Raw genomic sequence first — 27646 nt, forward strand, 5'->3', positions numbered from 1 at the left:
TGTTCATACATTGTGGCAGCTGTTACATGTCCTAACAACAGTGTTACTGAGGTATCTGCTGATGTAAGACGATAAATAATTATTTTTATAAAATCTGAATCTGAAAAAAATGTTACTCTGAACATTTTAGGTTGCTGAACGAAGAGCCTTTTAGAATATATGTGCACACAAAATACTCACTTGTTTTTACTTTCTACATGGGAACCCAGGCAGAAGTTCTTTGTATGAGGGCATAAATATGTTAATTTACACTGAGGACATTCATTCTTCCAGCTGCCCCGCCTTGATCTCTAGCTCTCCTCAGAGCACTCAGTGCTAATTTGTTGTGTAGAACAGTGTCCAGCAATGTGGATTCCTTAATGTGAATCAGCATTAATGACAGGAGAAAGGGAAGGTCTACGGTTAAATAAATTTAGAAGAAAATATGTATCAAACAAAACTGAGCAGGTGCTAGAACTTCTCAGAACCTAGAAAACAGCAACGTGCAATTTGAAACTCCAGGAGAGGATAATATGATATAGAATTTTTCCATTTTTTCCAATGGAATATGCCCTGAGAGAAAGTATGATATGGAGCCTCTTTCCTCTTTATTCACTGCAAATCTGCTCATTATTCAGGTTCATATCCTGTTAAATTTCCTCCATGAGGTTCTTCCCAATTCCCTCAGTTAAAGGTCATCTCTACCCCATTGGTACATTATTATCACGCTCTTTAGTTTCCTTCAATTCTCATTCCCTTTCTATGCCCCATCACTAAAAAATTTTTTTTGGTGTATGGCGTTTTTGTTCCCATTAAATCAAAGCATTTTGAGGTAATGGAACATCCACTATTCACCTGTTTTTTTTTTTCAATAATACCTAATGTAGTGCACAGAACTATCTACAAACTGAATAAATACTTGCTGAAAGACGGAAGCCACCTACTTTAAATGTTTACTATTGATTTCAAGAATTCCTCTGGAAAAGAAAATCTCTTTCTTTACCTATTTGAGAATGAGTGGTTTTGACTTTTCTTCTTAAATACATATTTGTGCCCAATTTAACATTGCTTTTGAATGACAGGGAGAGTAGTAAATCCCCATAACCAAAACTTCTACTTAAAAAATCCAAACTTGACAAAAATCATGCAAGGTTGTTTTTATTAAGCTTTACGTTTAGATTACAGCTAAGTATTTCAAGCAGGACTTCATTTGACAAGCAGACATGACATTCTAGGAAACATTTCAACAAACTCCAGTGACGTCAAAACTATTGGGAACAGAACACATCTACTCTGCAGTTCAAGGGTGTGTTGAGGACTTTAAGGGGTCATTAGAGAAAGAAGCTACATGGCAACTGGTCCTCTTCTATAACATGATTATTCCGGACAAGTAGCTACAAAGAGAAGCACGTAACTATCACAGAGCTTAGAGAGATCTTGCCTCAAATCCATCCTTTTTATTACCAATAGGACTTGGGGGGTCACATATCAGAAGAAAAAGGATTCTTTCAGAATAAGCTACATGTCAAGTGTTCTATGTATAATCTTAATGCTAATATGTTTAGCTTACGTTTTAAAACAAAATCAAGAAAAGAACAGTTTTATATTTAAAACCCACTACGATATATTAGCGACTGGAGGAGATGCTTATCCACTTAGGATTCTTTGCTCCACTCTTGTAGTTTCTTTATGAGTTCTTCTGAGAAATTTTCATTGTGACCGTCTTGACCTCTGTGTACTCGTGGAGACCATATTCTCCCCTAGACAGGGGGAAAACCCACAGAATTTAGCACAGCAGTACAATTGTACTATTCCATGATTTGGTACAAATTTGTTCTTGCCTATCTGGTTAGGGACAATGGAAAATATTTTCTGTGTACAGAAGCATTTCAAATAGTAGCCAGCCAGCCACCCATAAGATATCTGGTCTCACATAAATCCCCTTGTGGGGCAAATTTTCAATTTTTTTTTTTTGTATTTTAAATGACCATGTACATTCTGTTGATTTGCACAGAAATTGTCCAGTTTTGACATTGTTCTATTTGACTATAAAAAAATAGTCACCACACGAAAAAAGACGGTTCAGTCCAAGAAGAATTGTATCATTTCTAGTTTAGGTTCAAATAAACAAGACATATTAGTACAAGAGGAGAAGTAGTAATATACAATCACTTGAGTAGTGGAGTAAAACTGTAAATTCAAGTACAGCTTAGCTTAGTGTTTTTACTGTGTGTGATTGGCCTGGAAGTGATGAGGGGCCAAAAAATGGCCAGACTTCTATTTTCATTCTAAAGTGCCCTGATACGGTTTGACACAAAATATTTTCTAGCAGTAGTATTAACAGTATCTCTTGACTTTTGGGAAAACAAAACAAATCCTGACTTTTATTGTTACAGTTTTTCTTCCTCCCTTCCTTCCTTCCTTCCTTCCTCCCTTCCTCCCTCTCTTCTTTCTTTCTTTCTTTCTTTCTTTCTTTCTTTCTTTCTTCTTTCTTTCTGTTTTGTTTTGAAGGGTTCATTGGCCCAATTTCAGACCTTTGGGCTGCTTGTGGGTTTGGGGTTTTTCTATTCAGACAACCACTGCCATTTGCTTCTATAACTCTTAAATCCAAACCAAATGACCAAGAATTAACCTGAGTTAATCAATTAGGACCCTGGTATCCTATTATTGGGTTCATTGAGAGTTCCTACCCATTTTGGAAACTGTGATTTACCCTCTGTTGAAGAAATAACGAAAAGCATTGAGCTTCCTTATTCTCTGGATTATTTTGATGATAGGACTACATCGCATGTACATAGGAACACTCTTAAAATTAGAACACTCAGGCACATGCAGGCTTGCAGAAGAAAATGATCTTGATCCTTTTCTACCCCTCCCTTCTGGTGAGGTAGACAGGTATGTAGAAGACATCTTTTTCTCTTGGGTAACCTAATCTTCTTACACTGATTATTTTCCTGGGCAATTAAGCTTCTGAAAATACCTTCTAAAAGCTTCAATGAACATGTTCTTCAAAGTAATTAAAGGGCTTAGCCTCAGTTGTCTGAAACCCATTAAGGGATAATATTTTAGTAAGTATTTTATCTCAAAGTTAGATAAATTAACCCATGATTTCTGCCAATAGGCTTTCCATTGTATTTTGTTACAGGGACACTTGAAACTCTCAGGAGAGTACTAAGTGTCATTATTGTCATACGCAGGTTGAACTAAGTCCCACTCCGGAGTATTCCAATGCATAGACATTCCTGTCTTAATATCTAAAAATTATGTTTTTATATCTGTTTGCATTTCTCATTATCTTGCCAGTCTATGAGCTACTAGTTTTGTGCTAAATTCCTCAATGTACCAATCACCTGGGACCTTATTAAAATGCTGATTCTGTTTCAGTAGTAGTATTTCCAACAAACTTACACATGATAACCTTGCTTCTCACCCAAGGTCCACACTGTAGTAATAAGGTACTAGTAAATAAGCTACATCTGTTTTTTTTTGTTTGTTTGTTTGTTTTTTTCACTCTGTACCCAGAACTGAGCCTGGCCCTACTTAAGTAAGCACAGAGGTAATGTTTGTTAGACTGACTTGGTGAACATAATCAAACAAAAAATATTCCTGCGAGCTTGGTTTGTAAGTTCAGTAGTTCACAACAATTTCACGCTCCCCTTTTCTCCAAGGGACAGGAGGAAAGAAAGAGCTTGTGAGGTGTTGAGAACCAATGGAGTTTGCAATGATATACTGGTAAAGTCTCAAGTGACTTATGTTAACTGAAGTGAAAATTAGTACAATTACACACAGGAAGGAATTTCTACCATTTGACTCATTGCAGGGCCAGCACCATGATCTGAGACCCAAACCCTGGTTTGGGCGCTTTGTATTACCACCACACTGAGGTCTGTGTACCACTATTTCTGGCTCTCTAAGGAATTTGTTCCCAACTGATCAATTATACCTTCCTATCTTTGAGGATAAATTGTAACTGAGCCCTTAGGAGTCGTGTGAGGTTATTGCTTCAGTAATTCTCTTTAAACATCTTGTAGCAAATGACTTGTTTATTAAGTTCACCAAATTTGGTTTCAAGTAGAAATTAACAGCATCCTCAACTGGAATTTTTGAAGGAAAAAATTATAGACTGACTCTTTTCTTTATATTTATACAGATGTAAAAAGGAATTATCTGTATTCATTTCCCAGAATTTTAAGAAATTACTGAAGTTTAATTCTGACATTCCATGCCCTCCCTTATTTGATTTCTGTATGCCTCAACCATAAAGTTGGACCAAACTATAATCAACAAAATTGACCTATTTGGTCCTTCTTAGTTATTTTGTCCCCTTTGATCATTTTATCTTCAATATTCCTAGGGAAATGTCTTAGGTAGCTGGGCCAGCCACGAACTCCGCCCTTCAAAATAATCTAACCTTTGTTACAGCTTTTTGTACAAAGTAGTTCTGCCAAGGCACTCTCTAATAATGAATACTGTAAAGAAAAGAAACCAGGGAAGGAAGGAACCATTTGCCGAGTCCTCACCTTGTGACAGAATGCTGGCGAACAGGCACAGGGTGTGTCATTTCACTCTCAAACGACTATCTCAAGAGGCTTGCTAACATTGCCGTTTTGAATAAGAGGAAATGGAGGCTCCAAAGTTGGACAACGTGAAACAGGCTGCATGGCCAGCAAAAGGTGGAGTTGGGATACAAGTGCAGGTCGCTTAGTGTCCAATTAAGCTTCCTCTACTGGGCCATGCTCCCTTTATATGTTGATCCTTTGTCATTCCACCTCCCCAACGCCATTCTACAGATAGCCATGGCTTTTCACTGCTCTACTAATGAAATGTAAGCCAAGTATCCTACTTAACTCTGGTATCATACTCCCCAACTCCACAAATCCTCGCCAGCCATCCAAATTCACAAACCCCTCCACGTGTCACATGTAACGTTGTGTTCAAGAATGCTCTCTTCTCTGCTTACTGACATCCTACATTTGTTTCCTGCCCTAGATCGAGTCCTGTATTTTCTGTAGGGTCAACTGCCAGTAAATGCTTATCCACTGAGTTATCACAGGGGTTAATACTATAGAATCTTAAGTATGGAAAGGAGCTCGTAGACCTTCTACATCATTCTCCCACTCCTATCCCCACCCACAATTGTTGATTTTACCTGATGGATGAAAATTGTGGAAGATAGAGCCATGCCACGGATGTTATATTCTGGTGGTGCCCAGGTTTTCTGTCCTTCAGTGCTGTGTGCTCTGCATTTTATCTACTTTTCTACCTCATGACTTATGAACTCACAGTTTATGACTATTTACTTCATGTTGTGTGTAGGTTATTTTGCACTACTTATCTTTTGACATATTCCTCCTGCCACCACAATTATGTGGAAGATGGGATGTGGTATCATGTTTCTGGGGCTCCTGGGCAAGTACTTAACAAATGTGTATTGAGGAGAAGGATGGATCATTTTATCATCCTTCTTTTTTATTGGTTCTCCAAGGAGATTGCGTCATTTCAATTTCACTGATTTATTCAAATGACAAAGTAGATGGCTACCTAATGCATTCATGACCTTTAGAAACTGAGACTCATTTGCTCTTGCTATTTACAGAATGAACAGCTTTAACTATGTTTGATTCCATAGGGTTTGTATATGATGTGTCTTTTTGCCTCACGACTTTTAAAATGTGTTGATAAATACCAGAAGTGTTTAAGAAATAAAATGGTTAGAATTGTTTGAATAAAATCAACCAAACATTTTGTCACCCCTTTTTGTGTATACACGTGTATACGCACATTATAAAAAAGTCTATACACCCAGGTTTCTAAAGCAACTAAAGGCTTGTAAATGATTTTGTATATATATTCTGAGCATAGTCATGACTATAAAACATGTTTTCCTTAGTTAAATTTCCCTTTCAGCTTATATTTTAGTACAAAAAGATAATTAATTGAGGTAATTTAAAATTTTAGATTCCACATCAAAAATATTTCAACACGTGAGAATCACTCTTCTTACGCTGAAAAGCTTTTTGAGATAAAGTCACATGATTTACTTGTTTAAGAGGCATATTTAAATGACTGGAGTGTTCTTATAATCACACTTCTTACAGTCACCAATTTGTAGTTTCTGCCTCCTTTGTGGAAAAGTTTCCCAGATGGATTACATTCTTATATACAGGAAGAAATCGTAAAACTTGGCATTATTTCAATAACTAAGGTAAAGTGCTTAGCATGGTCCCTTATGAATAGTAGGAGCTTAATATGTTATATTTCCCCTATGCCATCACTTTTTTGCACTCATGGGCTAAATCCAGCTTTTAAAAGCTATTTGACAGTAGGAATTTCCAGGGAAGAACAGAGGTAGGTTTTAATTCAAATAGCAACTATGGATTAATTCCATTGAGTGACAACCATTTTTATCAAGGTAAACATTTGTCTTAATAGAAAGTGGTTCTTACAGTTCTCTTCCATTTCCAGACATCTTGAAACCACCAAAGGGGCACTGGGCAGATACCACGCTATAGCAATTCACCCTGAGGAAAAAAAGAAGTATATGTAGATCATACATAACCTATGAAATAACTCCTAAATTTGGAATTTTAGAAATTCAGAAAGCTCTTTAACAACCTTGTTAATTTCAATGTTACATACTCATTGTTATTTAACAAAAAAGCAGTACTATAAATTAGAATGCAGAAGTATAAGTATATAGATAAGTACTGCCTAGAAAGAAATAGAATGGTACAGCTCTGTGTGTAGAGAGCCATTTTGAATGATAATAGGATAGCCAACATAGCATAGGAGAAAGGATATGGTTTGCCAGAGAATGGAGTTTGGTGGGTGGATATTCTTTACTGCCTATATTCATAACCTTTATAATTCTCTTGAGGACTGTGTACTTAACAGGCTAGAATCAGTTATCTTTTGCAATTGTAACATGTATCACATTCTTCAGTTTCCTTTTTTCATTAATTGCTTTCATACAATAGGCCTTGGCAGGAGTTGGATTTCACTATTAATTTGTCTTTTCCTTGCCGTATTTCATAAAATGTTTAAAGATGTTTGTATGAACAAATATAGTTACAAAAACATGAATTATTAGAATTAAAAAAAAAGTTACAGTAGAAAGTCAAGACAAGGAGGAAAGGTTAGAATGTAGTCTCGCAGGACATGAACAATTTGTTTAAATTTCCTGGTGGCCAAAGTCAACAGCAAAATTTAATTACCTATATGATTCTCATTATATATAAGAGGAAAAATATATTATTTAAAGGAGAAACAATATTTTTAAAGTATTTCCTCTCCTTTGATGTTATTATAATAGGCAAACAACAATGTGACTTCTAAATACATTGTATTACGCATGAAGTTTGGTTATTAATTTGATCCTGAAATAATATCCACAAATTTCCTCAGTAAAGCATTTACAATCCCGATTCCCAGAGCTCCATATTCTCACTGGACTACAGATTCTTATCCAAGTCTCTCCTTCTGGAGCATAGTTCCTTAAAAAAATGTATGCTTTCAAAAGACAACTTGTCTCAGTTTTGTTTAATTGCCCTTTAAACTGCAAAATAAGATCCCTACTCTGAAATTATGGGTAAAATCCCAGCAATCCTGGGATTCAGTAGTTATCTTGAATACACCATGTGGAAACTATGTCTGGGACAATGCCAGAACTTGAATTATGCTCTAGAATAACTAGCGGTAAGAATATGCCTCTGTTTTAATAGCAGAGGAATTCCTGACTGGGGATTTCCATGCCACTGGGCAGAATGATGTCCTAAGCTTCTTGATCCAGCAGGCGTATAGCATTCCGAAGTCAAAAACCTGAAACTTGTCTTTGTTGAAAGGTGCCGAAAATGAGTTTAGTCTTTTGACCCTATACTGGAAATGAAACTATTTTAGTTTAAGTAAATGGAGAACTAAGAAATATCCAGTTGGAGAAAACTGCAAGTTCAAAACAATCAGCCTGGCCAATTGGTTCTCCTTCCACAGTCCTTTCTTGTTATAAAGAAGGGAGGTTCCAAGCCCACAAATCCTGGCTTTGCCCCTTAGTACCTAGTTGGCACTGGGAAAGGTGTCTGGCTTCTCTAAATATATGCTTTCTCTCTGTACAACGGAAGTGACAATATTTAATTGGGTTATTTCAAGGTATAAGTAAGATGATGGATCAAATATGCTTCTTAGAATGGTTGGTACTGAGTAAGGTTTTAGTGACTGGAGATAATATACATACATGCATTAGGAATGCTGAATCCTACAAATAATTTTATCGTAGGAAAATCCCACTTTAATCACTATCCTGACTGATTATTGCTTGACTTTAAGCCTCTGAAAGAAAACATCCCATTATAAAAAGAATCAGGCTTTTTGAGCAATTTCTCAGTCCTAGTCCCAGTCCTAGAATCACATGGGAGCTTTGAAAAATACTCTTTAAGTAAAAATCCATATTGAATCACAGAGATTGATATAACTGATGGATTTTATGCGCACCACCCTATGCCGAATCAGTTTATTATTTTTAAAGCTCCCCAGATGACTGATGTACAGCTGGGTTGAGAATCACTACTTTAGAGTCTTGAAATAGGTCTGCATCTCGGCTGCCATTTATTGTGTTAGCTTTGATCAATGACTGAACTTCACTAAACTTCAGTTTTTTCATTGACAAATTACACAAATTACACAGATTAACAATTGCACAGTTATTATAAGGTGAAACGAGATAATGAACATAAGGAATGCAGAATAATGCCTAGCATAGAGTGTATTAATTAATGGTGATTCTCTTTGATTAGGAAAAAAGATTTCAGAGCTACAGAGAGAGGCAAGGACTGCTTGGCTGTCTCTTAAAGATAAATACCTTTCAATGTCCAGTGGATTTTTAACCTGAGTAGATGTGACTTATCATCAGGAAAGAAAATAAACTTTGAATGTTGACAAGACTGAGGGAACAAAGTGAGGTTTGGGGAGGGGGGAATTACCAACAAAGCCGTCCAGAGATTGGGGGCTGGACAGAAGTGTAACAGTTTGTGAGGCATAGGCTTAAAGTGTAAAATTCGGAGATATAAATAAAGATATAATATAAATCACAGGGCGCCTGGGTGGGTTAGTTGGGTAAGCATCCGACTTCAGCTCAGGTCATGATCTCATGGTCCACGGGTTTGAGCCCTGCGTCTGGCTCTGTGCTGACAGCTCAGAGCCTGGAGCCTGCTTCGGATTCTGTGTTTCTCTCTCTCTCTCTCTCTCTCTCTCTCTTTCCCTCTCCCGCTTGTGCAGCTCTCTCTCTCTTTTTCTCTCAAAATGGGTATAAATCAGTTAAAAAGGAATAGACACGTTCCTCAAAACTCACTATATTTTCCCAAATTAAGACCTTCAGACATTTCTAATAATCTTAGAAAAAGAAACTGATATAAGAATTAAATGTTTTCTGACATAGGGACATTGAATAAATATTGTCCTAGCATTTAATTAACTTGATGAAAGCAGAACTTTCATCTCCTTTGTGTATAGCATAGTGCCAACTACCTAGAAATTAGTAACACTTATACTATATTAGCCAGACAATGAAATATTTTAGGGGAGCTATTTAGGAGGCCAGACAGAAAATACCCTTCCAAAGTTCTTCTAATATAGCAGGTTTTTAAAAATTTTTTAAAAATTTTTTAAACAAATTTGATTTTTGTTATTATTTTGTTTTGTATTGTTTTGTTTGTTTTGGTTTGGTTGGTTTTTAAGGCAGCAATTGCTTGTCTAATAGGACATGTGAGTCTAGGAAAAAAAATCAAAGTCTGAAAAAATTCAAGTTAGGGGCAACTCAAAACAGTAGTATAAGAGCATCCTGAACTTACCTTTTTCCATGGATGCATACATAAATAACCTAACTTTACACTTAAAGAAACAAAAAAAAAAAAAAGGAAAAATGAAGCCTAAAGTTGGTAGAAGGAAGGAAATAATAAAGATCATAGTGGAAATAAATGAAATAGAGACTGGAAAAATGGTAGAAAAGATCTATAAAATTAAGAGCATGTTATTTTTTTAAAAACGTTTATTTATTTATTTTGAGAGAGAGAGAGAGCCTGTGTGTGAGAGTGGGGAAGGGGACGAGGGAGGATGGGGTGCGGAATCCCAAACAGGCTCCACCCTTAGTGCAGAGCCCCAAGTTGGGCTTGAAATCAGGACTGTGAGATCTTGACCTGAGCCAAAATTAAGAGTCAGATGCTTAACCGACTGAGCCATGCAGGTGCCCCAAGAGCATGTTCTTTAAAAAGATAAACCAATTGATAAATTTTACCTAGACTCACCAAGAGCAAAAGAGAGAGATTTAAAAAATAAAATCAGAAATGAAAGAAGAAAAGTTACATCCAGTACCACAGAAATAAAAAAGATCGTAAGAAAATACCATGAATTATACACCAATAAATTGGACTACTTAGAAGAAATATATAAATTCCAAAAAATATACATCAGAGGTTTTCAGGATTGAATCATGAAGAATAGAAAATCTGAATAGACCAATTATTAATGAGGAAATTAAATCAGTTTTTAAAAAATTCCCAATAAACGTATTTCAGGACCAGACGACTTTACTGGTGAATTCTACAATACTTTCAAAGATTTAATATCTATCATTCTCAAACTCTTTCAAAAACTTAAAGACAAACTATTTCATTAGGCCACCACTACCCTGACACCAAACCCAGACAAGGACACCACCAAAAAAAAAAAAAACAAAAAAAACAAAACAAAACAAAACAAAAAAAACGAATAGAAAATTATAGGCCAATATCCCTGATGAACATAGATGCAAAATCTCCAACAAACTATTAGCAAACCAAATTCAACGTTTGCATTAGCATTAAAAGAATCATACACCATGATCAAGTGGGATTTATTCCAGGGATGCAAGGATGGTTCAATATCTGCCAATCAATCATCATGATACACCACATTAACAAAATGTAGGGTAAAAATCATATGATAAGCTCAATAGATGCATAAAAATTTTGACAAAATTCAACATCCATTAATGATAAAAACTCTCAAAAAGTGAGGATAGAGGGAATATAGTTCAATGTGATAAAAGCCATATATGACAAACCCACAGCTAACATCATACTCAACGGTGAAAAGCTGAAAGTTTTTCCTTTAAGATCAAGAACAAGACAAGGATATCCACTCTTATCACTTTTCTTCAACATAATATTGGAAGCCCTTACCAGAGTGATTAGGAAGAAAAGGAAAGAAAAGCTATCCAAATAGGAAAGGAAGAAGTAAAACTGTCACTACTTGCAGATGACATGATTTTATACATCGAAAACCTTATAGACTTCAAGAAAAGACTCTACAAAAATCAATTGCGTTTCTATACATTAAAAATGAAGTATCAAAAAGAGAAATTAAGAAAAAATACCATTTATAATTGTATGATAAAGAAAAATACCTAGGAAGAAATTTAACTAAAGAAGTAAAAGACCTGTGTACTGAAAACTATAAAACCCTGATGAAAGAAATAGAAGACATAAATAAATGGAAAGATATTTTGTGCTCATGAATTGTAAGAATTACTATTGTTAAAATGTCCATACTCCCATAAGCGATCTACAGATTTAATACAATTCCTGTCAACATGTCCATGACATTTTTCACAGATACAGAACAAACAATTCTAAAATTTGTGTGGAACCACAAAAGATCCTTAAAAGCCAAAGCAATCTTGAAAAAGAAAAACAAATCTGGAGACATTAGTCTCCTCAATTTCAAACTATACTACAAAGCAATAATAATTAAAACAGTATGGTATTGGGGCGCCTGAGTGGCTCAGTCGGTTGGGCATCTGACTTCAGCTCAGGTCACAATCTCGCGGTCCGTGAGTTCGAGCCCCGCGTCGGGCTCTGGGCTGATGGCTCAGAGCCTGGAGCCTGCTTCTGATTCTGTGTCTCCCTCTCTCTCTGCCCCTCCCCCGTTCATGCTCTGTCTCTCTCTGTCTCAAAAATGAATAAACATTGAAAAAAAAAACCAGTATGGTATTGGTGTAAAAACAGACACACAGATCAATGGAACAGAATAGAAAACCCCCAAATAAGCCCATGCATGTATACTGAATTGATTTATCGCAAATGAGGCAAGAACAGACAATGGGAAAAGGACAGTCTCTTCAATCAGTGTTGTTGAGAAATACATGCAAAATACTGGCTCTAGGCCACTGTTGGGCACCATACACAAAAAATAACTCAAAATAAATTAAAGACTTAAATTAAGACTTGAAACCATAAAATATTAGAAAAAAACATAAGCAGTAAGCTACTTCAGTCTTGGCAATAAATTTTTGAATCTGACTCTACAAGCGAAGTCAACAAAAGTGAAAGTAAACAAGTGGGGACTACAGCAACATAAAAGACTCAAGCGTCGCAAAGGAAACCAAATGAAAGGAAACAAAATGAAAGACAGGCCACTGAATGGGAGAAAGTATTTTGAAATCATCTATCTAATAAGAGATTGACATCCAAAACACATAAAGAACTCATACAACAAACAATCAAAAACCAAACAGTCCAGTAAAAAAAATGGGGAGATGATCTAAATAGACATTTTTCCAAAGAAGGTATGTAGATGGACAACAGACACATGAAAAGAGGCTCAACGTCACTAATTATCAGGGAAATGCAAATCAAAACCACTGGAGATATCGCCTCACACCTGTTAGAATGACTAGTTTCAAAAACGATAAGAAATAACAGTATTGGTGAGGATGTGAAGAAAAGGGAACTCTCTTGCGCTTTTGGTGGGGATATGAATTGGTGGAGCCACTATGGAAAACAGCATAGAGATTCCTCAAAAGATTGAAAATAGAACTACCATATGATCCAGCAACTCTACTTCCGGGTATTTATCTAAAGAAAATAAAAATACTAGTTTGAAAAGATGTATGTGCCCCTATGTTCATTGCAACATTATTTGCAATAGCTAAGATATAGAAACAACCTAAGTCCCCGTCAACAGGTGACTGGATAAAGATGTATACGTATATAAAATGGAGTACTACTTAGCCATAAAAAAAGGGGATTGTGCCATTGGTGACAACACGGATGGACCTTGAAGGTATTATACTAAGTAAAATAAATCTGAGAAAAAACAAATGTAAGACTTCACTTACATTTGGAATTTTAAAAAATCCAAACAAAAGAAGACTTATAGATACTGGTGGTTGCCAGAAGGGGAGGGGTTTGGGGCGTGGAAGATATATGTGAAGGGGGGTCAAGATGTACAAACTTCCAGGCATAAAATAAATAATTCATGGGGATATGATATACAACATGGCAACTCTAGTTCATAACTTTGTATTGTGTATTTGATAAAGTTGCCAAGACAGTAAATCTTAAAAGTTCTCACCACACACAAAAAATTTAATTTTGTATAGTGACTGATGATAACTAGGTTATTGTGGTGATCACTTTGCAGTGGATACAAATATCAAATTATTGTGTCATATGCCTGAAACTAATATAATGTGAATACCTCAAAAATAAACAAGTAAATAAAGAAACAAAACGTTCAAAGTAACATGTTAACGCACTTACCAGTGAAAAGGCAAGATGATGTAGATTTGACTTACCACACTGTCCCAGCCTGCAGAGCGGAGGAGACTGTTATGGCTTTATCCACATCTTTGGTAAAGATCCCTGCTGATAAGCCATAAAGGGTATTGTTTGCTCTCTTGATCACTTCATCTAAAGATTTAAATTTCATGATTTGCTGCACTGGTCCAAATATCTATACCGTAAAAAGAAAATGAATGAAATAAATCAGAGTGGCAGGTTAAAACTAAATGTTTTACATGGTATTGTAGTTTTATTCCCCTACAAACTATCCCAGATCAAGATTTTATTTTGTATTTTAAAATTTAGGAATCAAAATGGTAGGTCCTGGGTTGGCAGGTTAGGACAGGCAATGGTCATGGGTTAAATTCCCTTTGGAACAAAATGGAGCACAGATAAATAAGGCAATATTTATTTTCTTGGTGTTGGAATTAGACTTCCAAGACTTACCATTGTGTAGAAAGTTATTAACTTTGAGTTTCTTTTACCTTTAGGAATGTGTTATATTCTCTCTCTTGTTTTCTTCATCATCCAAATCACTACCTAAACAGTAAACCCAAGAAACCAATACTTGTTCTACTGGATAAATGAGTAAAGCAACAATGGATGATAATTATAATTATTTGTCTTAGCTATCAGTGTACCATCAACTGAAATCTATTGGACTTAAATCTTTTCACAATCAGTCAAATTAGGTGAAACAACATGAATTTTTGTTCAGTTCCTACTCTTCGGCCAAATCTTATGCAACTCACATATACCAAACCAAAAGTCTATTACTGAAAGAGCTTAAACCTTCAACCACTAACCAAAACATGGTTTCATTAACAGTGACCATAATCACAGGATAGGAAACAAAAATCACAGTTTGCTCATTCAAGCCTAAACTACTCTTTCACGTTTGCTGGATTCTCTAGTTAGCTCAGCCCGAAGTCAACTTATTCTTTGTCTCCTCCCCAGATGGGAGAAAAGCGACTGAGTTTTCTCTTAAAACTTAAGCTCCTGTATTATGTTTCTATAAAGCATATATTAAAACTAAAGGAAGAGGGGTCCTTCGGAGTATTATGAGAATTTTCTGGGAAATGGAAATCAGGGGAGGCAAAAATCAGTGTTCATCACTGACCTAAGTATTGGGAGTTGGGGGCTACCATTCCACAGAGGCTGAGTGCAAATCCTAAGGCTGTGAATCTAATTATAATACCGTAACCTGGGAACCAGATATATAGCAGCGACTGTAATAAGTATGTTAATATCTTACATAATTTTAATTGAGTACAGCACGTGGCTCAAGTCTTCTTTGAAACAAGCAAGGCTACTCTACTATGTATATTATAGGGACACAATAAATGCATCCTGGATTGAATGGTGTTTTTCTTTGTTCTTTCCCATGGTATGCAAGAACGGCAGCTCTAATAAGACAAATATTTGTCAACACACGCAAAAATTATATGCAAATAAATGCAAAAAATCAGTGGAGGGCTGAATTGATGTGGAGAAACTGTTTGGTTATCCGTATGCATCTGTTTTGTTATGGTTTATTTTTCCTATTTATTTACCATTTGCAAATCTGATTCTGCACTTCCCCTCTTCCTTGATAGCATTTTGGGGGGTAGAGAAAATAACTCTCCCAGATTCTCTATTGTATAACAAACATGAAATACAAGTTCATTGAATGAAAAGATTCTGATTCAGTGTGTTTGAGTTGGCAGGGCCTTGCTGCTGTAGTGCATATTGTGTAACACCTTCGTAGCCCAAGGTCAATGAATCTATCTCTGGATCTGCTAAAACCCCTCTCTCCATGAGGTAGATTATTCATAATTCCCAGGTGCAAATTAGCCTTTCCTAGTTACATATCATATCTCTGGATAATATCTTCTTGATGTCAATTGGTTTGTGCTCACAAAATATTTAGCTGAAATATATTTGTCTAGGAAAATTACGAAGTGTAAGAGCTGAAAACAGGGCCAAGAACATAGGGAAGGTAAGGAGTAATGTAGGGGACGAACGTTGTTTTCGATTACACGGATGGCTTTTATGTGGAAAAGGGCAGGATGCAGATATGAGGCCAATAGATAGAACATAAGAGGAGGGATTCGTAGGCCGCCAGAAGCAGAACTTTCTAATGCTTAGCATTGTCTAAACATGGAAAAGCCTAAGAAATAATGAGTTACCCATTGATGGATTTGTTTAAAGAGACACTGGCTGGCCATTAGTCAGGAGCAAACGGATGGACATAGTGGAGATTGGAGAGGTGGGCTTAAGAGATCCTTCTAGTTTGATGAAGCTATCTACAATTCTGTAACAGTAAGAAGTCACCTAAGCTCTTTGCATCTTAATTACCTCATTTATAAATTTGACTTTTGGCTTAAATCATTCATAATGTTCCTTGAACATTAACATTCTATCACCTTTTAGCAGGAAGTTTCCCACATGCTCCATGGGGTTCTACAATGTCTGGTTAAGTGTAATTGGATGGATAATGAAGTTGGTATGAGCAAAAGTAGGTCACAGTAGAAAGAGCGGGGAACGGGGGTCATGAGAATCGGCTGTACTCCTAAGCTGCCTTTAGCTAGCCATGTGACCTACCCCTTTCTGCTCCAGAACTTAGGTTTTTCATTTACTATTTAGGACAAGAATCCCAAATCATAGTTGAGTCTGTGGATCAAAGGCGAACTCAAGACCCAGAACACATAACAATACAAAAAGGTTCAAAAAAGTTTGACATGTTATATTCATAGGGGTAATAAAATAGGTATAATGTGTAGATGCTGAAAACAACTACCATGTCATTACTTAGGAAAATTCTTGGACTGAAACATTATGTTTAATTTTATTTAATAACCAGTCATAAAAATGTAACATAGGAATTTACACCTTATAAATGCCCTGAGGTTTTTATTAGAAAAATACTACCACTCTAAATAGGTGAAAATAATAAAAGAGAGCATTTGTTTCTGGGAAGAAAAGACTAAAGAAAAGAATATAATAATACTCCTCTTAAAAGGTTGATGTGAGAATGAAACGATAATATTTTATATTATAGTAAATATTTTATATTTATTTATAAAAATATATTTATATACACTAAACTTTATAAAAAATGAACACAAATGTCATAAATATAAATATGTATTGATGATATAAATAAAATATTTATATTTAATATATTTCATAGGAACATATTTATGTTTTATATTGGTGCTGATAAGTCACTTAGCACTATATCTGGCATATAATAAGTAATCACTAAATGGTTCTTATTATTAAAACAAACAAAACTATAGACCAATATCCCTCAGACTAAAGACAAATATCAACCACAGCAAAGGTTCTTAAAAAGTATTAACAAATAGTATTCAGCAATACATACAAAGAATTACACACCATTACCAAGTGAGATTCATTCCAGAGATGTACGGCTGGTTCATTATTCAAAAATCAATTAATATAATACACCACATTGGTAGAATGAAGAAAAAAAATACCGCATAATCATCTCAGTTAACACAGAAAAAGCATTTGACAAAACCATTCTCCTTTTGCTCTCAACAAATTAGAAGAAAGGCACTTCCCAAACCTGATTAAGGGCATTTACGAAAATCTCACAGCTAACATCACATTCAATGGCAAAGACTGAATGCTTTTCCCCCTTGATAGAGAACAAAGCAAAGGTGTCCGCTCTTGCTACTCTTATTCAACATAGTGCTAAACAGCTAAAATCAAAAACAATCGCAACATTAATGTGAGCGAAGGTGCAGGGAAACTGGGTCGCTCATACATTGCTAATGGGAACGTGAAAGTGTTCAGCCACTCTGGAAACCAGTTTGCCAGTTTCTTTAAAACTTCCGTCTACCATACGGCCCAGTAATTGTACTCCTGGGCATTCATCCCAGAGAAAGGAAGACTTAGGTTCTTACAAAAACATGCACACCCATGTTTATAGCAGCGTTATTCATAGTAGCCCCAAATGGAAAACAATCCACACGTTCTTCTGTAGGTGAATGGTTAAATGGTGGTACATCCATACAACAGAGTACTACTCTGCAGTAAAAAAGAACAAACTATCCTTACACGCAATGACGTAGTTGAATCTGTAGAAAGTTAAGCGGAGTGAGAAAAAAACCAAAAAAGCCAACCCTGAAAGGTTGCATGGAGAATGAATCTATTTATGTAAAATTCTTGAAACAACAAAGTAATAGAAATGGAGAACAGATAAGTGGTTAAGGGAACACCTAGGGTGAAGGATAGTGTGGTGTAGGAGGCACATGGATTTGACTCGAAAGGAAACATGAAGGATTTACGTGGTGAGGAGACATTCGGTGTTTTGCCTGTTTCCACGTCAACATACCTGCTGTAATGTTATGCTATAGTTGTGCAAGATGTTCCCATTTGAAGGAGACAGGGTAAAAAGCACATGGGACCTGTCTGCATCATTTCTCATAACAGCAGTTGAATCTACAATTACCTCAAAATAAGAGGCTTAATTTTGTTTCAAGTATTTTTTTTTTTTTTTAATTCTAGCTAAAGTATACTGTATATTAGTTTCAGGAGTAGAATTTAATGTTCATCACTTACCTATAACACCCAGTGCATATCACAATTAAGTGCCTTCATTAAAAAAAAAAAATCCTGCCTATCTGGGGCACCTGGGTGGCTCAGTCGGTTAAGTGTCCAACTTTTGACTCAGGTCATGATCTCATGGTTCGTGAGTTCGAACCCCGTGTCTGGGTCTGTGGTGGCAGTGCAAAGCCTGCTTGAGATTCTCTCTTTCTGCCCCTCCAAACTCTCTCACTCTTTCTCTCTCTAAATAAATAAATAAACTTAAAAAAATCTAAAAAATCCTTCATATCATGTAATAATAATCATTAATAATCAATCCAATAATCTTCAAATATATTATTTCCAGAGGAGAAAAAGGAAAAATGAAGATGAAGTTTTCTTCATCTCTCAGGCTGTGGAAGAATCACCTAGAAATTATTAAGCATCCTGATCTGCCCTTGGCTGGAAACTCTTGGCCAGGCTCATGACTCCCTTACTATTTTGAGTCTTGATCACAAATAAACGTTTATCGGTAACAGAAATGGATAGTTACATGCAAACCAATAACGATGTTCAAAGAACCGAGAATTTTAAAGGGACACTCTGTACCCACACACGTAGAGAAAACCTGGCAACAAAGGTTGCCAGTTGAGTCCCGGCCTATTCATCTGTTCGAGCAGGATGAAAGCATTTACCTCCTCTTTGGCGATGCGCATCTTGTCTGTAACATTAGAGAAAACCGTGGGCTGGATGAAGTAGCCTTTATTCCCCCAGGGGCCTCCACCGCATTCCAATTTGGCCCCTTCTTTCTTCCCACTCTCAATGAGGTCAAGTATTTTTTCATATTGTTCCTTGTCAATCTATTTGAAAAATATCATACGGAGCGGAAAATAAGTGAATGAATTAAGAAAGCAAGTTTATGGAAGTAATACATCACCCAGCCTGTTAATGAGGGCTTCAAAATGCTCGAATATTGTTATGAAGTCAAATATCCTATCAAAATAGCTGACAGAGGCTCAGATTAATTCTGTGTCTATTCTCCTGACTTTTCTGGAAAGCACACTTAAAGATAAATATTTGTATTTAGTATCTGTTTTATAGTTACATAAGAAAAGCACATGATCACTGCAAACAAGTGTTATTTATTTACATTATTTACGTATTTACCCTGGAAAAATGCCTGTTCATAGTCAAACATATTTACTTGACTACTGTAGTCCAAAGTGAAATAAAGAGTAAAAGGAAAAAAGAACTTTGGGAATGGGTTTAATCAAATATGGCAATTGGCAAGCAGATGTTTTGGGACTTTGCCGATCCCTAGACCTCTCTTTGGTTCTCCTCATTCCTATCTCCTCTGGCCAGATCCATGCTGACCACAGTCTGGTCATCCTCTTCAGTTCAGGTCCCTCTCAGCAGGTTAAGGTTTAGTTTTAAAGGAAAAAGATTAAGGGCGCCTGCCTGGCTCAGTCGGTTAAGCATCCGATTTCAGCTCAGGTCACGACTTCAGCTCAGGTCATGACTTCGGCTCAGGTCATGATCTCACGGTTCGTGAGTTAGAGCCCCGCGTATCTGTGCTGACAGCTCGGAGCCTGGAGCCTGCTTCGGATTCTGTGTCTTCCTCTCTCCCTGCCCCTCCCCTTCTCTCTCTCTCAAAAATAAGCAAGCATTATTATAAATTTTTAAAGGAAAACGATTGAAGATCCAGGAGTCAAGTGGGGGGGACCCTCTTGCTAGCTCAACTTGTCTTTTCTCACTACTTAAAAAGTGTTGCTCTTCATCATCTTTTACCCTGCAATCTCCCCCATCTTCTAAATCCCAGAAAAAGGCTTCAAAGACCTCTGACCACACAAACCAGCTCCTATATCCAATTAGATTACGTGCTATCTGAAACCAGAAACGGTTTTCTAAAATCTGGCACGATATTCGGTACGACGTTGCTCAATCCTCCGTAGTGCACGATATTTAATTGAATAGTCTCCAAAGAAAATGTTCCTTCATTTCCAGCAAATTAAGGAAGTCGTAGGGTTGGTTTAAGAAATGTTGGTTTGATATTTAAATTGCTGCATAATACCTTCTACAGCCAGACTAAGTGGTGCTGTTAGTTCTGCCTGGTGAAAATATTCTGGTTTGTCAGTAAATAACCAAGCATCCTTGTGTCTCCGTGCAAAGCTTCCCTGGCCTATTCCAAAATATTCACTTGACTGTGGCCTCAAAACAATCGTGATTGTTATGGCCCTAAGCCATAACCTTTCCCTGCCTATGACCACAGTGGGTACTTGGTGACCGTGCTAGTCTAGCTTATGCACTGGGAGGTAAAGACTGAAAGGATTTGACTATTGGAAGGCTTCGATGGTCAATAACCTCTAAAAATATAGGAATTCATCTTTTACTGTCTGGCTACTGACAATGTGGTTCTCTAACCAGCAACTTTAGCATTACTTGGTGGCGAAAATGCATTTCTCAGGCCTCACCCAAGACCTACTGCGTCAGAATTGGCCTTTTTAACGAGATCCTCTGGTAATTCAAATGCACAGGAAAGATTGGGCATGTTGCATTAGAGCTAGGCCTAATGAGGGAAGTTTTCAGTTATACTTAGGAACATACTCAGTTGAGTCCCGCTGATTTTGATTCACCATACATACTAATCTTCCTCAGAAGGTTTCAGACTGGCCATATCTGAATTTGGCTCTCCTTTTGGCCCTCAGGAACTTCTCAATAATGCTAGGATGTAGCAGGGGCTCTCTACTGTGCGATGGGCCGTTAGCTCATGGGCTAGTCTGAAATGTAACAGGGCATGGCGTTGTAATAGCCTCAAAGTATACATTTTGATGTGTTTGAATGCGCAAATTCTTTCATTCCTTAGGGTTCATGGGCTGAGAAAGAAGAAAAAGGGGGAAATGACACGGACACATCCTTCAACTTATTTGGAAACCATAGATCAACAAAAGCAATGAGAGCAGATATATGGAGTTATTGATCTGTGATAATAATTGTCACCACAGTTGTAAATGGGAGACTGCAATTCTCACTTATTTAACAGACATTGAGCATGTACTGTGAACCAGGCACTTAGATAGATGCTTTATATAGATTATTACATTTCACTGCACAATGACCCCACAAGATTGGTGTTACTACTTCCATTTTACAGATGAGAAAACAGAGCCTCAGGGGGGTTAGATTTTAAATCCAACCTCTATTTCCAAAGCCCATCTCTCCGCATTAAGACAAATGCAACTGTGCTGATAATGTGACAACATTTAATATTGGTATCATTACTTCTTTCTCAAATGAAAACATAGATATTTCCAGGTGTTGAAAAAGGCACATTTTGGTCTGTGAAATCAGACTGGAAAATCACTTTACCCATTAAGAAATTTATATATATGTATATATAATACACACACATATATATGTACACATATATATATATGTGTGTGTGTATATGTAATATGTATTTACATATACTTGTATCTATAAATGTACTTAGTGCACAAATGTCTCTTTCTGTAAGTTTTGTCTTATAACAACAGATATTTTTAAGGGTGAAGAAGTTTCAAGGCCTTTTCAGTCTTCTCAAAAATCTACTTATGCTATTTACTCAGTAAAACTTGCGATGAAAATCTATTTGCTTATAGAGATTAAGGCCTCATATTAAGCAGTTAGATCACTGTTTACTTAAGATTCTATGAATAGGAATTTTCTTAAAGTCTATTTTAACTCCCTTCTCTTAGGAAGAATGAGGTATTCTAGATCAATTTTTGAGCCTCTGGTTGAATTGCACGGATCCCCCAATGGGAGAGTGTATTGCCCAACAGTGTTTAATATTAAGTATCTTACATATTCTATTCTCTTCATTTCCCCTTTCTTTCCTTCCCTGTTCCTCTTTGGATCTATCTATCTATCATCTATCTATCAATACATCAAATGGGAAAAATGCTTTACTTTTACATAGATAGGTAGTCATTTATAGAGAGAAATAATCAAACTGAAAACTTAGAATCCCATCCTTCTTTTAGAATTGGGGACCAAATCAAAATCAAATTTATTATATGTCTTGGCATCCATTTGAAAACCTACCTAATATGAGCAAAATCATCAATTACTTCTATGTACTCATTAACTCAAAGATAAAAACAAAACACATGTGACTGAGATAAATCAATGTATTACTTCATTTGCCAGCTGAGTTATTTTAGGGCTTTTAGGTTTCAATACCTGGCATTGTCTAAATCCTAAGATTTTCCTACTTGGCTATCTTGCATGAGCAGAAGAACCCAAAACATCCTTTTAACCTTTCCAGACTGTAAACTCCATGAGGTCAGGTATCATATCCTCCTTGTTCCTTTTGGCTTTGCCAGGTACTTATCCCAGTAAATTCACTATTTTGGTAAACCACATTTATTTTTGGTTTAGTAAGTTAAGATTAGTGTTTGCTTCAAATCAACAGCATGGAACAGTGTATAATTTTTAGTGTGAAAGAATAGAGACTCTAAGCTTAATGTCTACAGTCTAGAGAAGGATTTCTAAACAGCAGCCTTATTGGCATTTTATGGCAGATAACTCTTAGTTGTGGGGCTCGCCTGTTGCATTGTAAGATGTTTTATAACATCTCTGGCCTCTACCCTCTACTAGATACCAGTAGAAACACCCCCTTTCCCAACTGAGAACCACTGCTCTACATCAAGGTCCCAGAGGGTTGGAGTAAATTTAGAACCAAAGATCCAGGAGCTTGCATAACAGACAATGAACAGGAAGGAAGGAAAGGGCAAAGATAGCTTTTGGGCAAGAACAAGACTCTCATGTTGATAATGGGTCTAAGAAGACAGAAAAAACTGGGAAGCCTAGGGTTGTTGGAGAACTAGGGTTCTCCACCTAAAATGAGAAGTTTGTCACAGAGCCAGGAACTCAGGACCTTCTAGGACACCCAGGCCACCATTAGAAGGCCAATCAGAGTAACTGAAGACTGAAGAGAGTTTAGAGGTATGCTTCCTGCCCACATCTGTGAGATGTAAACTGAGAAAAAGGACTGACTCAGAGGAAGATATAAAAGATAGGACTGTATACAAACTTCCAAAGTGGACGGAGACCACATACAGGAATCAAGAGGTGTGCAGGTGGAGAAAAACAAGAAACCTACAGCATTTGTTGTTTCTCCTCACATCTTTCATTTCCAACATGCTTCTAAACTGTTTCAAGACATGAAGAGTGGGCAACACACAAGAAAGGATGCTTTCTTTAAATCGGGCGCTGTATTTATTTATTTATTTATTTTTGTTAAATACCAAACTGATACAGTATTGTCACCTAGGAAGATCTGTGGCAAGGAAATAATCTTATTCAGTAATAAGTAAGCCTAAAGAGGGCACTTTATTCTTGTCCTCTGTGAAAGCTATTCCTTCCATTTTATACTCACTTGAGGGCCTTGACTGACTCCTGGGGTCAGAGGATTTCCAAGAACGTATTTTTTAGCCCGTTCAACACTCCTTCGAACAAACTCATCATAAATTGATTCTTCCACAAAGAGTCTGGATGCAGCTATGCAACACTGGCCTTGGTGGTAGAATAATCCATGGTGGGAAAATTCAATGGCATTATCCACTGCAAAGAAGACACTCACATTGAAGAAGAGTTATTTTCTAAAGGTTACATATTTTTATACATATGTGTCAGAGGCAATATGGTGCTGTGGAAAACTTATGAGTTGCAGAATCAGACATAAATTCAATACATCCCACCTCTTATCATCCAGGTGACAAATTACCCTTTCTAATCCTCTCTGTGATATGGAAATGATAGCAAAGAATATTGAATCTAAAAAGAATTGTGGTTATTATTACAATTTTGATGTAGGTATTACCAAGAATATAGAAAGTGTCACAAGATCCAATCCCCCTGCAAACGATTTTTATAAATATCTCCATTTATACTTAGTTAGGTGACTATGAATATTTCAGGCTCCAAGTTTTAACTACATGACAAAGAAAATATGAACTATCAATTGCATTAAATAACTTAAAAATATTGTTAGACACCCTGATCAATAAGAAAAGTGTTATTTCTGAAAAAAAATTAATATTCAGAATCATTCACCAAGCTTTACAACCCTGGTCCAGAAAAAACATTCTCCAACTTTATTTAAAATATACTGTATTATTTCATATATGCCTATAAGCTCTTCTTCCCTATGTATTTGAGATGGTAGAATGGGTCTTGAAAGGGAGGAAAAGGTTGTGTCATTATTAAGTCCTAAACAACCTGAAGAAAGTTTTCTCTGCATTTTAATTTTTTAAATGCTGAAAACTTAATTGAACATATGTCAGTCGAGTGCTGTTGTATTTCTTTTGTGAACTAACCACACCTACTTACGTTGTAGTGGAAACAGTTCACAGGAAGGTTTGGTAAAAATCAGGAATCTCGTTTGTGGACTATATAATAAGGTAGTGTGGTCTGAAAAGCTTCAGTTATGACCACATTCAGCCATTTTTGTTCATTGCCACATACCTCAACTGCTAAAGAAAGAGCTAGATGAATGCTTGACAACCTATTTCTGCTAATTGACATCCATTTAGAAAATAACTATGGGATTTTACTCGGTAATATACTGAGAATGAACCTGGGATATTGTATAGTGGAGTCAGATCATGATTGGAGATTGAATATATGTAAATTTGACTACACTTGCTAGGAAGAGAAAGAGAGGGAGAAATTCCTTGAATAATAGGCGTCATTTTCCCCTGGCCTTTTCATTTAATGTGTGTATGACCCAGAGCGAAGGGAAAGGACAAATGTGAAATTTACTGTCTCCCTAGCTGGTCCCAGTACAATTTCACCATGCCTAACCCAATGCTAATATTTAAAGGCATAGACTTAATTAAGAATACACCATGGCTCCTAAGTGCAAAACAGTTTGTTTGCCTGGAGTTCAGCTGAGGAAATAGCAAACTATTCCAAATCACGAGGAAAGAGTGTCTGTGTTAGACTTATCTAGGTGTTGTACTTTAGGACAGTTTGAGAGACTTTCACGAGTAATTCTAGATTCTCATTAATGCCTTACATTTTGACGTTAGGGGCAAACCCTTTTGTAAACTTCAGGTTCTCCGTATGGCATTACGGGACACCAAGGTGAGGGGTGAAAAGTTAAGAGTGGCTTTCACTCACAGTCGGCGTCGGCAAACACAATGCAGGGGCTCTTTCCACCAAGCTCCAGCGTCACCCTCTTCAGATTGCTTTTCCCGGCAGCTTCTTTGATCATTTTGCCAACCTGTAATGGAGCATTACAAAGGAGGAGGCTTAGTCTGCTCCCGTGAAGGTGGGTTTATTTGGCATTCTAAATTTAGACAATGTTTGTGCCATAGTTAAGTTTCATTAGGGAGAGACATTAGTGGCATTTTTCGAGACTGGCACCTTCAGATATCAAAGGCTCCTCCAACCGAGCACACACGCGATGAATCCGAAAAACGCTCATGAGAAAAGATCCACCGCTGACCTTGATGAACACCACTGGCCAGGAGGTAGTTTTCATTTTAATCAGAACTTCCCCTTTCTACTGATGGACTTGAGATGTCACGGTCCAGCCAAAACTTACCTACTTTAATTTTATCCCTCTACAGCAATCCAGAGAACTCTGTCCGAACGGTCATATTCACTAACCCCCCAAATCTCATCTCTGTTTCTCATCACGTGCTCCTTGTGACCTGGGTTGACTCCAGTCCTGCCCTTCCTTGGGGTCCAGCTGATATCTGAACACTTCTTTGAAGCCTGCTCTGTTGACTCTGGGTAGACATGACCTTTTCTTCCTCTTTTGCCCCATACAACGCTCATGAGGATTGCTTCAGTGTCTACCTCGGATTGTATTATTTGTGTCCATATCAATTTCCCAAACAGGTATCACCTCCTTGGTAGCAGTGATAAAGTCCTATCATTGCGTATTTCTTGTTAGCACTATCTGTTGCGGTGGGGGTTTGTTTAACTATGAACTGACTGACAGGTATCTCTCTCTCTCTCTCTCTCTCTCTCTCTCTCTCTTCCTCTCTCTGTCTCCCCCCCCCCCTGCATTCTTCCCTTCCCCTCTCCCTCCACACCTTTGAACAGTAGAGCTAGAAAAAAGAAATTGGATCTGTGCTCTCTGCTGCTACTTCAGCTAGCTGGAATCCTACTGTTCTGGTTTCTTCTTTAATGCTTGCTGCCTCTCTTCAGAGAAAGACATTGTTTTCATTTTTTTTCTTTGTGGATCACATCCCATCAAGATTATTTTCTGTAGTTGTTTTATTTTTCCATCTCTAAAACCTGGCCTGCTTTACAACTATTTCCTCTTCATTAGTTTTATTGAAGTCCGAATGTACTTAAATGATCTTTGCTTTTCTTTTTTGAGAGATGATTCATTTTATCTTGCTTCTGGGTTTCTTTTCCTATTTGACACATCAGAGTTAAATAAAAAGTTTCTATCCCAATGGAACAAAAGATAAGTAGATGCTTGCTGAGTGTGTGTTTGATTTTTACGTGGTTACTGAGCCGAATGCTACTGTGCATTACAGAGTAAAGCATTAATTAATCTGTCAATGTTTTTATCTTATTTCAAGATGTTGTGCACAAACCCTTTAATATGGGTGAATAAAGAGAAACTAACATGCTTGCAGTGGGGAAATCCTGTGTGAAATTTTTCTTATATACCATTTTCTTTCTGTAATGTACTTCTTATTCAATTTTCATTTAAGATGATTAAGAATTCTGAATTTCCTACATAATATTCTTTTCTTTTCCTCCTTTGAATTTAATTCTTTCTGCATCTTTTTTTTTCTTAATTTTTTAACTTAGAAACATTTATTGGGGAAACTTGATTAAAGTAGGTAAGTTTTGTCTTGGGGAAGGGAATAAGATTGGAGATATTCTTCTTAAAGCCACATATGTCAGAAGAATGAGAATGAAGAATGGCTAGAAGTATGAGTAAGAGAGGAAGGTTGCACATCTGCTTAGGACAAGTTTAGATGGCAAACAAAAGGTTTGTTTGAGTTTTCTCAAAGGTCTAGCTAACGCTAAAAGAAGGAAACATCAATTTTTGTCTTGTGATTTTGTTCCTTTACTTGGAAAAAAGTAAAGCTTTATCATTTTTTCTTAAAAAAGCTCTGCAATGAGAAGGATAAGAACCTTCAAGACCATGGTCAACAATATGTGGCATGATAACGTGGCATTGCCATGTGGGGCAGAAACAGCAGGTGCTCGTGAAAATAGCCGAGCTTATCTCACCATGCACAGTGTATGTTGGATTCTGTTTTAAACGAATCAAATGAGGCATGAACATTCTTCTCTTACCAGAAGGATTTTTAGAAAGAGTGTCATTGCTATAAGGACCACGCAAGATGGAATCCCCTGTTTGCCTCTTTCACGGCCCTTGGCAAGTCTATCTGCTAAACACAAACCTGAAGCTAAAAGAGAGCCCAGGAAGACCGAGTTTTCTGCGTGGCCTCTAAAATCATCTTGGTTACACTTGATTATTTAATGCTTATTCAGAAGTAGTTACTGTACTGGTTTCTGCAGATAAC

At 36.8% G+C, this 27646-nt stretch overlaps 1 protein-coding gene across 2 annotated transcripts in view; it reads right to left on the reverse strand.

The window, feature by feature from the left end:
- Positions 1–1666: 1666 nt before the first annotated feature.
- ALDH1A1 (aldehyde dehydrogenase 1 family member A1) overlaps positions 1667–27646 on the reverse strand; it is a 58382-nt gene continuing 32402 nt past the window's right edge. For both annotated transcript variants that reach the window (XM_047097484.1, XM_047097492.1), the window contains exons 8-13: positions 25266–25368; positions 23521–23705; positions 18800–18964; positions 13583–13740; positions 6426–6500; positions 1667–1739 (exon numbers count right to left, since the gene is read on the reverse strand). In XM_047097484.1, the coding sequence (XP_046953440.1) occupies positions 1667–1739; positions 6426–6500; positions 13583–13740; positions 18800–18964; positions 23521–23705; positions 25266–25368 (759 nt within the window). The remainder of the gene's footprint in view (positions 1740–6425; positions 6501–13582; positions 13741–18799; positions 18965–23520; positions 23706–25265; positions 25369–27646) is intronic.

This window comes from Lynx rufus, unplaced genomic scaffold (genome assembly GCF_022079265.1).
Source record: "Lynx rufus isolate CCGP_SWC_20201006 ecotype Redwood Valley unplaced genomic scaffold, mLynRuf1.p SCAF_10, whole genome shotgun sequence".
NCBI lineage: Eukaryota > Metazoa > Chordata > Mammalia > Carnivora > Felidae > Lynx > Lynx rufus.